Source organism: Pollachius pollachius (genome assembly GCF_949987615.1).
Source record: "Pollachius pollachius genome assembly, chromosome: 12".
Lineage (NCBI taxonomy): Eukaryota > Metazoa > Chordata > Actinopteri > Gadiformes > Gadidae > Pollachius > Pollachius pollachius.
This window is the reverse complement of record NC_136945.1, coordinates 1,354,706-1,368,861: the sequence shown is the minus strand read 5'-3', so window position 1 is coordinate 1,368,861 and position 14,156 is coordinate 1,354,706. Positions and strand designations below refer to the sequence as shown.

The 14,156-nt window shown below is 48.4% G+C and overlaps 1 protein-coding gene across 1 annotated transcript; it reads left to right on the top strand.

The window, feature by feature from the left end:
- Positions 1-5,010: 5,010 nt before the first annotated feature.
- Positions 5,011-11,062, top strand: LOC307083657 (actin-associated protein FAM107A-like; the record flags this gene model as incomplete). Its single annotated transcript, XM_079747607.1, has 7 exons — positions 5,011-5,016; positions 5,098-5,173; positions 6,360-6,415; positions 6,565-6,697; positions 8,939-9,140; positions 10,294-10,453; positions 10,946-11,062. 7 exons carry the CDS (start codon positions 5,011-5,013, stop codon positions 11,060-11,062), a joined length of 750 nt encoding a protein of 249 aa, XP_079603733.1.
- Between the last annotated feature and the right edge of the window lie 3,094 nt (positions 11,063-14,156).

Sequence of the window (14,156 nt, the reverse complement as noted above, 5' to 3'; positions counted from 1 at the left end):
AGCTTTACTTATACGCCCCCTACAGAGTTTGTCTATTGATCTACTTTTAATCACGCACCAGCTCGCTATTTTCTTAAAGACACACACACACACGCACACACACACACACACACACACCAGCAGTGCAGGGCAATACATTTGACGTTTCAGATTCTTCAGTTCAATTCATTTTACATTTCTGCATTTTTAGCAATGATTTGCGCTTTTCATTAAGCTTCACTTTATTTGTTTCCAACCATTTACATTTTCTTAAATGTTGTGCATGTTTTATATTGTTTACTCCATTTAGACTTTTGAACTTTTGTTCAAATCCCTTCACTTGATTTAAGCCATTTAACGTTTCTTTATGTCTTAATCTATGTGGCTTTATTAAAAAATATTTTCAACCTCACTTTGAACTACAGCACTCACCGCATTTTCTGCAGGAAATGCATTTTCTAGTTATTTTTAATATAGTAAGTGAAACTATCCACATATTGTGATACAACCTCAAATTGAATATATCCAATATTTCTCTCTTTTCAAACCTCTAATATATGTCTGGATCCATATCTTTATATCTTTAATACAATTCAATTAAACAATTAAAATTAATCTTACTTTGTTTTTGGGCTATTAGACAATATTACAATTGTATTTATTGTAACTATTATGAATGTTATTACAAAACAGCCAATGTGGCAGTTTATAAATGAAATACTATCCACATATTACTTAATTGTGTACTTAATTGTGTAGCATCTACAGTAGCTGCTATCGTTGCTTTACAGGGGGAATGGGTTAGCCTAGCGATTGTAATACTTGCACTTGGTTCTATGAACATCTTTACTGTACCGACAGCGATATATTGTTTCACTTCTTATGACAAATGTACTTATTGTAACAAATGCACTTATTGTAAGTCGCTTTGGATAAAAGCGTCTGCTAAATGCCCTAAATGTTAATGTAAATGTAAACTACACCATGAAATGCAGAATTTTTCACTGCTATTCATATCTGTGATCGATACAGAGTGAATATTTGTGCGAGCCTTAGGTTGTATTTGCACATGTTTTCTAGTGTAACTGATTCACTGAAGACTTACTGGGCCAAAGACCCAGGAAGCTGATTAAGGAATCAGAGAAAATCCCTGGTGACCCCAACGTCTTACAATATTCAGAGAAACATCGCTTTGTCACACGCTTAGCTTCAAGATGCCTCTTTTATGCCATAGTCTCTGTGTGTGTCTGTTTGTGTGTGTTGATGCTTCTGTGTGTGTGTGTGTGTGTGTGTGTGCATGTGCGTGTGTTTGTGTGTGTGTGAGTGTGTATGCGTGTATGCTTCTGTGTGTATTTGTGTATGTGTGTGTGTGTGTGTGTATTTCTGTCCTACACTAAAAATAAGCACTGCACAGAGTAAATATAACAATATAAGGAATACAAAAAACGCTCAATAGACAGTACAACATGTAAAAGTTAATACTTTTTTGCAATAATGTGAACATATTCTTACTGGCTGGTTGGTATGCTTGGATATGACATGTGGTATGTGCTATATGATGAAGAATGGCAAACTCTTACCAAATGAAGCTCCTGCATGAATGTGTATGTGGAGGGAGGCTGAGACGGAGGAGCGCGGAGGAGGGTGGGGCCACTCTAGCATACCAGCTCTGATAAGAATGGAAACAACTGTTGGGCCTTTTATTCTGTGCCAATCCACACGAATACAGTCACTTACATTCCTGTTTCCCTGTCTGTACTGTTGTACACACATGGTCCTGTTCTGTACACACACACACACACACACACACACACACAAACACGCACATACTAACAAGGTCGTTTTGAGTTCCATTCCAGGTCATTTGTTATGAAGTCATTGAAGCATACAAAGTAGCAAAAAGAGAGGCGTCAACATCATACTTCATCGTTATTGCTCCGCTTTTCGCTATGTCACTATGATTATTATTAAAATGATTATTATTATTCTTGGTAGCAGCAGTTTTGGTTTTAATACACAAAATGATCTATCACTCTTTAATGTTGTAAGCAGACATGCTATCCCACTGGTGTCCACTAGATGGCAACACGTCCCGTGTAGAACTTAGACGGGACACTTTCCTTTGATGGGTCGTTTGTGCGTTGTGATCATAACCCTAAATAATATGCGGAATCTGGTCTCAGCCTCCTTATGTATTTGCCATGTCTATCTTTTATCTACTGTAGCTCTCGGTAAAATACAGTGCATCATTGGGGCGCAGCAACCAACGTTCCACCTCTTTAGCCTGCTATGATACAGACCCACAGGCTAAGCTGATCCCTGGGAGTCACACCTCCTCTGCTCCTTTGTAAGCGCATGCTAAGCTGCTCTGCTATTGCTTCTTAAACATCCTCTGAAGTCAGTCATTGTGATGGGGGGGGGGGGGGCGTTGTTTCACATGCCTTTGACAACACTAGGCTACAGATATAGATATCTGTGATAGTTGAAGAAACACACACACACACACACACACACACACACACACACACACACACATATACACGTAAACACACACACACACCAACATGCGCAAACACACACACACACATACACAGTCAAACTCTTTCCATTCACCCAACACAGACAGACATTCACAGACACGAACACACACACACTCACACAAACACACACACACACACACATACACACACACACACACACACACACATACATACACGCACACACACGCACACATACTCAAACTGTTTCCCTTCACCCCACACAGACAGACATTCACAGACACACACACTCACACACACACACACATACACACAAACACACACACAGACACACAAATACACACACACAAATACACACACTCAAACTCTTTCCCTCCCCCCACACAGACACACACACACACACACACACACAAACGCACACACATGCACACGCACACACACACACACACACACACCACCACACTCTTTGGCGTAAACAGCATTCGGGTCACATCTCCAAACAGCCCTTCAGTAGGTGGAGGGGGGGTCATCACAGACACTGTGGTCCTTGTTAGAGAACTCAAGCCTCCTGCAGTCTGTCCTGAAACCATAGACGACCAACACAATGTCTATTCACTGCAGAGACGCGCTGTCCAAGTATCCAGGCTCCTTAAAAAAGCTCAGCCAGTGGGAAAAGGCCTGGAGCCGGCTCTGGTTTGGGTGGGAAGGGAATTGCCGGACCCCAAAAAGCAAACAGGGGGAGAGGACCGTAGCTCCTGTACCATGAGGTACTGCCAGGTCTACGTTCAGAGAGAACCCTGTACCCCATGAGAAACAGGTCTGATACCATGAGAACCAGGACTTATACCATGAAAACCAGGACTGAAACCACGAAAACCTGGACTGAAACCACGAGAACCAGGTCTGATACAATGTGAACCAGGTCTGATGCCATGAAAAACAGGTCTGATACAATGTGAACCAGGTCTGATGCCATGAAAACCAGGACTGATACAATGCGAACCATGTCTGATGCCATGAAAACCAGGACTGATACAATGTGAACCAGGACTGATACCATGAAAACCAGGACTGATACAATGTGAACCAGGTCTGATGCCATGAAAACCAGGACTGATACAATGTGAACCAGGACTGATACCATGAAAACCAGGACTGATACAATGTGAACCAGGTCTGATGCCATGAAAACCAGGACTGATACCATGAGAACTGATACCGCTGGAATATGTTCAACACACTGGCATCCAAAATATTTTATTGCGTAACCTAAATATTCTGATGATACTGTTGATACAGATGTTTATTATATTGTCTATCTTCAATTCATATTTGCATTATTATTGACCTTAAGATGGCAGCTAAATCATAAAAGTAACCAAATGGGTTTTAACCAAAAAGAAGAATGGAGTAGAACAGTAAACACTCAGTAGCATATCACGAGAGGACCAGGAGAGACCGGAGAGACCAGGAGAGACCAGGAGAGACCAGGGGAGACCAAACCAAGTTTGGTTAGAAAGACACTCCCATGGTTTGGTGAACATACTTTAAAGGTCCTCTGACTCTCAACCACTCATGGGTCATAGCGTCCGTGGCATGTTCCCCACAGACTGGGAGCTGCTCTTTTCTGGGTGAGGCTGGTCCCCTGGTCTCTCCTGTTCTCCCCTGGTGTCTCCTGTTCTCCCCTGGTGTCTCCTGGTCTCACCCAGTGTCTCCTGGTCTCCCCTGGTCCCTCCTGGTCTCTCCTGGTCCCTCCTGGTTTCCCCTGGTCTCCCCTGGTCCCTCCTGGTCTCTCCTGGTCTCTCCTGGTCTCTCTTGTCTCCCCTGGTCCCTCCCGTTCTCTCCCGGTCTCTCCTGGTCCCTCCTGGTCTCTCCTGGTCTTTCCTGGTTTCTCCCGGTCTCTCCTGGTTTCTCCTGGTCACCCCTGGTCCCTCCTGGTCTCCCCTGGTCTCTCCTGGTCCCTCCTGGTCTCTCCTGGTCCCTCCTGGTCTCTCCCGGTCTCTCCTGGTCTCTCCTGGTCCCTCCTGGTCTCTCCTGGTCTCTCCTGGTTCTCTCCTGGTCTCTCCTGGTTCTCTCCTGGTCTCTCCTGGTCTCTCCTGGTCTCTCCTGGTCTCTTCTGGTCCCTCCTGGTCTCTCCTGGTCTCTCCTGGTTCTCTCCTGGTCTCTCCTGGTCTCTCCTGGTTCTCCCATCCTCTCGTGATATGCTACTGAGTGTTTACTGTTCTACTCCATTCTGCTTTTTGGTTAAAACCCATTTGGTAACTTTTATGGTTTTGCTGCCATCTTAAGGTCACTAATAATGAAAATATGAATTGGAAATAGACAAAAAATAAACATCAGAATCAACAGTATCTTCAGAACACAAAGGTTATAATATAAATATTGAGGACGCCAGTGTGCTAAACATACTCCAGTCAGACTCTGGGACCTCAGCCAGCCAGAGAAGGAATTATACAGTAAGTCCATGGAGTTAATGCTGTAATGGGTTATTGAAGGGATTATAATTGAGGGAAGCGATTATAAAAGTTAAACCATGGAGGTTTTAGACACTCTGCGCTGTAAACATGTGACTCTCCTTGGCTTATCCTCATGTGCTCTCCTGTTCTGCTCTCCACCATAGAAGTCCTACTCCATCAACACTGAGCCTCAACCCAGGAAGAAGTGTGTGAAGAACGGAAAGCAGCAGAATGGCCAAGGTAAGCCCCATCACTGCCCCTCAGAAGAGTCTGCTGGAGGCAGAAGGTCACATCATGAAACATGGCAAAGGATTTCTGTGCGGGACCATTCCATGGTGATGTTTATGTCTGGTTTGTTGGGTTACTTCAGCTCAGAGTGAAAGGGGCCCACATCATCAACCCTGGTTGGATTGTATTTCTCTCTGAGCAGGGTTGGGTCAGCCATCAACAGTCCAATGTCCAACCTCTTATTGAGCTTGGATTCAGTCAGGCACACACTGGATCCTAGAACAATCCACTCAGGGTGGTCACATGGACTCACTTGGAATACATTTGATGAATTAGTGGACGAGCGCAGAGACCTTTTCTCCCACACAGAGCCATAGAGACTTCAGGGTGAATGAAATAGACAAATGCTTTTGTGAAACATTGATGACGCTGTACGGTCAGCCCATCAAAGGCTCCTTTATATCCGGAGTCTGAGGAGGGTGTTTGGTTACGTTGTCACCTGATGGTGTTAGCCGTCAGGTGAGGAAGCAGACATCAGGACCACACTGCAGGGTTTGTTGATCTATATTTATCAATGTTGTGCAACTGTTGAGGGCAACACAACCTCTTGATTGTCAGCCTTGTCCAACATGCTGTTGCATTGAGTCTACTTCCATATTGATCAGCATTGATCAGACTGTTCAAAGTGCAGGATGCTGGTCAGCAAAACTACATTCCTTCATGCTCGGGAATGGAATTCATTTCTTGGTAATTCTCTTCAACTCTGTCAATAGACAAGGCTGTTAACATAGTTTACTGAACTAACCCACAAATAGGGAACATGAAAGTGTGAATCAGGAATGGAACCAGATCTAGAAGCTACACATTATGTTATGTTAAAGAATATGTAGACAGCTTCAGTTAAGGGCATTAATGTGTAAAATGATTTGCGTGTGCGTGTACGTGTGTGTGGGCATTATGGCTCCCAATCCCATTTGACCGGAATCATGCAAACGATAAACAACTTCTAAAGCACGTGTGCAGTGTACTGGCAGTGGGGCGGAGGGGGCGTCCTTACTAGAGCGTATCTACAGGCTGCTGAAAGCCTTTTGTGAGGTAGGCAGCCTCAATGTGTAGCCGCTGAAGCATTGGGGATGTGTGGGAAGTCCAATTTAATTGCTGAGAGGGTGAGTGAGTGCGTTGGGGCGCGCATTGGCAGAGCAGGGGTGTTTGGAGGCGGAGAGCGTCCACAGAGCAGAGCTGTTTGGAGGCAGAGTCAGCAGAGAAACGGTGTTTTTGAGGCAGAGAGCGTGCGGAACCGCGATGCAGCGGGGCGGGATGGCCCAAACAAAATCGGTCACGTGACTTTCGCAAGGTGGGAAGGCGGGAACTAAAGCGCGGCTCCGTGGGAGTCCCGCGCGTAGCACACCGGCCGCTCTGCGTTTACCCTGAGAGGAGCCCCCGCTGCTCAGCCCAGGACCCCCCGCGGCTCGGAGGACATGGCCGACAGGTTCACCAGCTCCTTTTACTGCCCGAGGGAACTGCTGCACAAGTCAGGTAACTGCTCAGCTTTTTCGGAATGATAGCTATGAAGAGCAGGGAGTGAGAAACGGGCAGAAAGCCAGAAATAGGCGAGAGTGGCCTTTTAGTAGCGGATGTTGAAGCTCATTTTAAATTCACGCACCGGACAGTGCGTTCATCACATACACATGTTTGGGGCTCAGCAGTTAGAGTTACATCATTTGTATATATGCATATGATTGTGATAGGTCTCTGTATTTCTATAGGCTACACTTTATACATTGGCCGGCTTTAAGTGATATATATTATATAAGTTATATTCTATGGTCTCAGGGACTCAAACCTCAAACTAGACTATTATTGCCCAATGCCAAACAAGCCCTACTTGTTTTTAGCAGGTAAAGTAACGCAATATTTGTTTAAGATGGAAAAACGTGGACTGGCAACAGACTTCAACCTCTGAGCCAACGTGCGATAAACTGATTTGTGCGTAAAACTGATTTGTGCGCCTGCATACACTTTTGTCCTTTTAGAACAAACTGTCTCCATCCATTGCATTGAACCGTTTTTCAATAGCTAAACAATAAAAAGCGTACAGAACCCTACATATTTATGTATACACATGCTCGACCCGATTGTGTAACTTAGTTGGGTAACTTCATTTGGTGGCGACATTTCGTTTTATTTCAACCAGCACAGAATGACCTTTTCCTAAAGATTGCCTGGGAAACCCGGGAGACTTAGGACCCTTGTAAAAACCTTACAATAACGCTTTTCAATCACCTTAATACCTGAAAGAGAGAGGGAGCTTTGTTTCGGTACTTCTACACGCACACCAAGAGAAGAGATGGATGAATGAATGGATTATGGTTTAACACAATCAAGAACAGGTTCTTTGAGAGGCTGTTGTAGCAGAGGAGATGGACTCCCATATCAGTATCAGAGCAGGGAGCTGATCAATGAGCTGATCCAATGATAGCTCTCCGGTCAATGGAGCTACAGGATGTTTGGAGACCTACCCAGGTCCGGGGTAGTGATGCATCCTGAATGGAAGTAATGATTCCCACCGGGGACATGTATTGATTATGTATTGGAGTATGACATGTTTGTCTTCTCTTACAGTCTACTCATTAAACCACTTATAAATATAATATAAACTTGAGTTGAATATATAGTAAACTAAATATATAACCATGTGTATGTTGTTATATGTTAATTACTGAGTTTGATATAGCTTCTTTTGCATGTACATTTAGAGCTAGCATCTTCGAAGGCGGTCAAACCCAGGTGAAGACCTGAGTAGTGCAGCTGTATCTTGTCCTTCCCTCTGACACCCGTGCCAGTCCTAGGAGTGGAGCAGGACAACGTGAGAGCTCTTGGCATTTTTCTGAAACATTAAGCAGCATTTGACTGGGTGTCTGGTTGCTCCTGAGAAAGGGGTCATTGTGTGTGAACTGGCCTATGCGTATGAAACCCAATGCCTTTCTTTGAGGATAAATACAGCTGGGATCAGATACCTCCAGTCTGACCTTCTATTCTCTATCAGCCGGTCCTGTAGGAGCATTAGATGGCTCTTATAGAGCTAAACTTCTAATATAATAGGTATATACTGAACTATACTGAGGACAAACAACACACAGGGCCCTATACAGAGTGATATTGGGGCCCAAACAGTGATGGGGAGGCCCTATACAGTAGGGCTGTGCAATTAATCAAATTTTGATTGTGATTTTGATTTTTGGGTCAAACGATCTCCAAACTAATATAACCGAGTTGAAACTTTTTAAAGTATATTTGTTGATTCAGTAAATGTTCACAGAACAGCTGGTATATATTTGTACATTATTTTCGATTTGAACATTTTCAAAGCCTTACTATACAGTGATAGTGGGGCCCGTTACAGTGATAATGAGGCCCTTAGACAGAGTGATAGTGGGGCTCTATACAGAGTGATAGTGGGGCTCTATAGGAATGTTGACCAATATTTAAACTTGGTATTTGGCATGCATGCAGTTCCTATTACAGTGATAAAGCCGTTGTGCTTGGTATGGAACCTGACATGTCCTCCTCCACATGACTGTACAACATGAGCGGGTGCACAGGAGTACTTAACATAATACGGACGAACTTTCAGGATAATGAAACCAACATATTGATTTGCATTGTATTGATGTTTTCCTCTTTCACTGTTTGCTGTTTGTATCTCCCCACCCAACCCTGGTCTGTCTCCCAACCCTGGTCTGTCTCCCTGCCCTGGTCTGTCTCCCTGCCCTGCAGCTTCAGCCCATGCAGCCCTGCAGTGGGAGGGCGGGCAGGAGGCCCAAAGCAGTGTCAGGTACCCCCCGGCAGATGGCTTCGTCCCCCAGCCCGACTACATGGATGCTGAGGATGCCCAGGACCTCATCAAGCCAAGGAAGCTGGTTAACCCCGTGAAGTCCTCAAAAAGCCACCAGGACCTGCACAAAGAGCTGCTCATGAGGTACCCCCCCTACTCCAACTGGGGATGGTCGAGTTTTAATGACAGCAGAATGGCATCTATCAAGGGGACCTGTGTCATGTTAAACATTAAGAGTCTGGACAATGGACCATGCATTTTGGTTTGATTGGAGAAAACTGAAAAAAGCAAGGTTTGAATCTAAAGAATTTCCATTAGTTTAAAAAAATCAAGGTTTTACTTTCAGGCCAAATCAAATCAATCACATATGTCGGATGAATCATCGAAATCAATCAGATGTATCCATGACATCTATCGAATGAATCCATGACATCTATCGGATGAATCCAGTGCATCTATCGGATGAATCAATGACAGTGAATACGGTGATGCGTCGTGGATATAATAGTACACCAGTTGTACACTCCCTTAACGGTGATCAAATGTGTGGTTAAGCCACGTTTCTTTACACCTTAAAAGTAGGCTATATTTTTGAACAGCAATCAATAAATCAAATGCTCTAACAAAAGATTATAAAGTTTGGATAGCCATGGCTGTTGCAGGCTTATAAAAAGCCTGTCTTATAATTTAATTCTGCCTGAGTGAAGTGATTGGATGGCCTGCCTGTCTGTCTACCTACCAGACCGCCTGGGTGCACTCTGCCTGTCACTCATTGGTGATGACCAGGGTCCTCCACACGGCTAGGCAGACCCGGGGCTAAAGCTAGCGAGCTAGTCATGTGTTTTGGGGGAGTGGCTTTGGAGGGAGGACTGAAGGGAGGGTGGGATTTTTAAGTTGGATACTTTCATCTAGCTCACTCTGGCTGGTTTCTCCGAATTGCCTACCCTCGCTTTAAACAAACATTGCTTCAGCCCATGAAGGAGACTTGTGTGGTTGTGAAACCAGCCCAAACCAGTCTCAGTTTGTTTAGGATCACACGAATGAACATTGATTCTTTTATTTGCAGTGCATTAATGATCCTGTGTCTAGCTCTTTAAGGTTCAGATTCAGAGAAGAGCCCGGCTCAAGATGGAAAATAATATTAGTAAATCAGGAAGAAACATATGAAATGTAGAGAAGCATGCAGATAAACACAAACGTGAACACAAATATTGATCAACGAACCCCTGTGATGTGAGATGATGTGCGCTGATATGCGAGGTGATGCGGTGTGCTGAGGTGTCTTCTCGCGGTCCAGGGGCGGCGGCGTGGCGGAGCCCAAGCCAGAGCTACAGCGCGTGCTGGAAGCCCGCAAGAGAGAGCAGAGGGGGCGGCAGAAACGGCAGGAGGAGGAGGCCAGGAGGAAGGTCTCCCCCCTGGAGCAGGAGCTCCTCAAGAGGCAGAAGAAGCTGGAGGAGGTACGGGAGGACTGATCATAGAGCCCACACGCACGCACTCACCAACACACGCACGCACGCATGCACTCACCCACACACGCACGCACGCACTCACCCACGCACGCACGCACTCACCCACACACGCATGCTTTACTAGAACCAATCTCTGACAATCAGGTTTGTATACTGGCCTGAGTAAGTTATGTTATAATCCAACAGTTCTTGAGAGCAATTTGTAGGCAGAATCCATTTCAAATCATATGAGTGAAGATAATCGAATCGCCTTTTCACTGCACACATTACTCTCTTAGTGGGGCGTTTCAAGGAAAAAACCGATCCACCACGGCTCAATCAACCCCTGCTGTTCCCTCTAAAGCCCTTTAGTCTGGGGGATCAGGCAGGGACATCTCTGGGGCTGCTGTTGGTGGAACAGTGAAAAGCTCACAGAGTGCAGGTTTAAGGGACATAACAAACAAACCACATGAATCCGCTCTTTTCCCCTTCTGAACCCAGCTGGAGAGGCAGCAGGAGAAAGATCAGGAGGACATGGAGAAAGCCCCCGAGTTTGTCAAGGTCAAGGAGAAGCTGAGACGGACATCTTTTCACAGTAAAGACGAGAAAGAAGTGTAAAGTGATAAACCTGCTGCACACAGATCTTGGGCGGGGGAGGTTTGAGGACACAAGGCGGTGTGATGGTCATGTGGTGGTTCCTGGCGGAGCCCACCAGGCCCTGGTGCCCGCAGGGCCTCTCGGCACCCCCCTAGACTCACTAAACCATGCCTTCACTCACACACTTAATCTGACCTGCAACCGCGCTGAGGAAATGACCCTCAGCCTCCCACTGACGACGTAACCGTGAGCTAAAGGCCAGCTCTAGTTCATTAGGAGGACTGAGAGCTTCCGGCCCAAACGCCCTGGCCCGGCCTGAAAGGGAGGCCTGCCTGCATCGTGTGTCTGTGGGAACAAGGGGTCCTGGAGAAGGGTTGTGTGAGTGTGCTGTCAGAGCTACTAATTGCCTGTGTAAAATACACTTTTCAGCATGGCCAATAGCACTTTTGAACTCTTGATACTAACTGAGTCTGAATGCTCCGATGCAGAGCTCTGATCCATGACCGTTATTAACGAGATAGGTAGGATCGCTTTGAATCATGAAAGATAAACATTAAAACATATAATCTTGTGTCAAAATGTGTGTGTACAATGTATGTCCCCTAGCAAAGTGTGTGTGAGCAGGTGAGTAAGGGCCAACATAATGCAGTTAGAGAGAGGGGTGAGGGGAGGTGGAGGAGAGAGAGAGAGAGAGGGGTGAGGGGAGGTGGAGGAGAGAGAGAGAGAGAGGGGTGAGGGGAGGTGGAGAGAGAGAGAGAGAGAGGGGTGAGGGGAGGTGGAGGAGAGAGAGAGAGGGGTGAGGGGAGGTGGAGAGAGAGAGAGAGAGAGGGGTGAGGGGAGGTGGAGGAGAGAGAGAGAGAGGGGTGAGGGGAGGTGGAGGAGAGAGAGAGGGGTGAGGGGAGGTGGAGAGAGAGAGAGAGAGAGGGGTGAGGGGAGGTGGAGGAGAGAGGGGTGAGGGGAGGTGGAGGAGAGAGGGGTGAGGGGAGGTGGAGGAGAGAGGGGTGAGGGGAGGTGGAGGAGAGAGAGAGAGAGAGGGGTGAGGGGAGGTGGAGGAGAGAGAGAGGGGTGAGGGGAGGTGGAGGAGAGAGAGAGAGAGGGGTGAGGGGAGGTGGAGAGAGAGAGGGGTGAGGGGAGGTGGAGGAGAGAGAGAGAGAGGGGTGAGGGGAGGTGGAGAGAGAGAGAGAGAGGGGTGAGGGGAGGTGGAGGAGAGAGAGAGAGAGAGAGGGGTGAGGGGAGGTGGAGGAGAGAGAGAGAGAGAGAGGGGTGAGGGGAGGTGGAGAGAGAGAGGGGTGAGGGGAGGTGGAGGAGAGAGAGAGAGAGAGAGAGGGGTGAGGGGAGGTGGAGAGAGAGAGAGAGAGAGGGGTGAGAGGAGGTGGAGAGAGAGAGAGAGAGAGAGGGGTGAGGGGAGGTGGAGAGAGAGAGAGAGAGAGAGAGAGGGGTGAGGGGAGGTGGAGAGAGAGAGGGGTGAGGGGAGGTGGAGGAGAGAGAGAGAGAGAGGGGTGAGGGGAGGTGGAGAGAGAGAGAGGGGTGAGGGGAGGTGGAGAGAGAGAGAGAGAGGGGTGAGGGGAGGTGGAGGAGAGAGAGAGAGAGGGGTGAGGGGAGGTGGAGAGAGAGAGAGAGAGAGGGGTGAGGGGAGGTGGAGGAGAGAGAGAGAGAGAGGGGTGAGGGGAGGTGGAGGAGAGAGAGAGAGAGGGGTGAGGGGAGGTGGAGGAGAGAGAGAGAGAGAGGGGTGAGGGGAGGTGGAGAGAGAGAGAGAGAGAGGGGTGAGGGGAGGTGGAGAGAGAGAGAGAGAGAGGGGTGAGGGGAGGTGGAGAGAGAGAGAGAGAGAGAGGGGTGAGGGGAGGTGGAGAGAGAGAGGGGTGAGGGGAGGTGGAGGAGAGAGGGGTGAGGGGAGGTGGAGGAGAGAGGGGTGAGGGGAGGTGGAGGAGAGAGAGAGAGAGAGAGAGGGGTGAGGGGAGGTGGAGGAGAGAGAGAGAGAGGGGTGAGGGGAGGTGGAGGAGAGAGAGAGAGAGAGGGGTGAGGGGAGGTGGAGGAGAGAGAGAGAGAGAGAGAGGGGTGAGGGGAGGTGGAGGAGAGAGAGAGAGAGGGGTGAGGGGAGGTGGAGAGAGAGAGAGAGAGAGGGGTGAGGGGAGGTGGAGAGAGAGAGGGGTGAGGGGAGGTGGAGGAGAGAGAGAGAGAGAGAGGGGTGAGGGGAGGTGGAGAGAGAGAGGGGTGAGGGGAGGTGGAGGAGAGAGGGGTGAGGGGAGGTGGAGGAGAGGGGTGAGGGGAGGTGGAGGAGAGAGAGAGAGAGAGGGGTGAGGGGAGGTGGAGGAGAGAGAGAGAGAGAGAGAGGGGTGAGGGGAGGTGGAGGAGAGAGAGAGAGAGAGGGGTGAGGGGAGGTGGAGAGAGAGAGGGGTGAGGGGAGGTGGAGGAGAGAGAGAGAGAGAGAGAGGGGTGAGGGGAGGTGGAGGAGAGAGAGAGAGAGAGGGGTGAGGGGAGGTGGAGAGAGAGAGAGAGAGAGGGGTGAGGGGAGGTGGAGAGAGAGAGAGAGAGAGGGGTGAGGGGAGGTGGAGAGAGAGAGGGGTGAGGGGAGGTGGAGGAGAGGGGTGAGGGGAGGTGGAGGAGAGAGAGAGAGAGAGGGGTGAGGGGAGGTGGAGAGAGAGAGAGAGAGAGGGGTGAGGGGAGGTGGAGAGAGAGAGAGGGGTGAGGGGAGGTGGAGGAGAGAGGGGTGAGGGGAGGTGGAGGAGAGAGGGGTGAGGGGAGGTGGAGGAGAGAGAGGGGTGAGGGGAGGTGGAGGAGGGGTGAGGGGAGGTGGAGGAGAGAGAGAGAGAGAGGGGTGAGGGGAGGTGGAGGAGAGAGAGAGAGAGAGGGGTGAGGGAGGTGGAGAGAGAGAGGTGGTGAGGGGAGGTGGAGGAGAGAGAAATAACGCAAATAAACCAACGTCGAAACTACTACCTACAAATCAAGAAGACAGATGAGAGAGGGGTGAGGGAGGTGGAGAGAGAGAGAGAGAGGGGTGAGGGGAGGTGGAGGAGAGAGAGAGAGAGGGGTGAGGGGAGGTGGAGGAGAGAGAGAGAGAGGGGTGAGGGGAGGTGGAGAGAGAGAGGGGTGAGGGGAGGTGGAGGAGAGAGAGAGA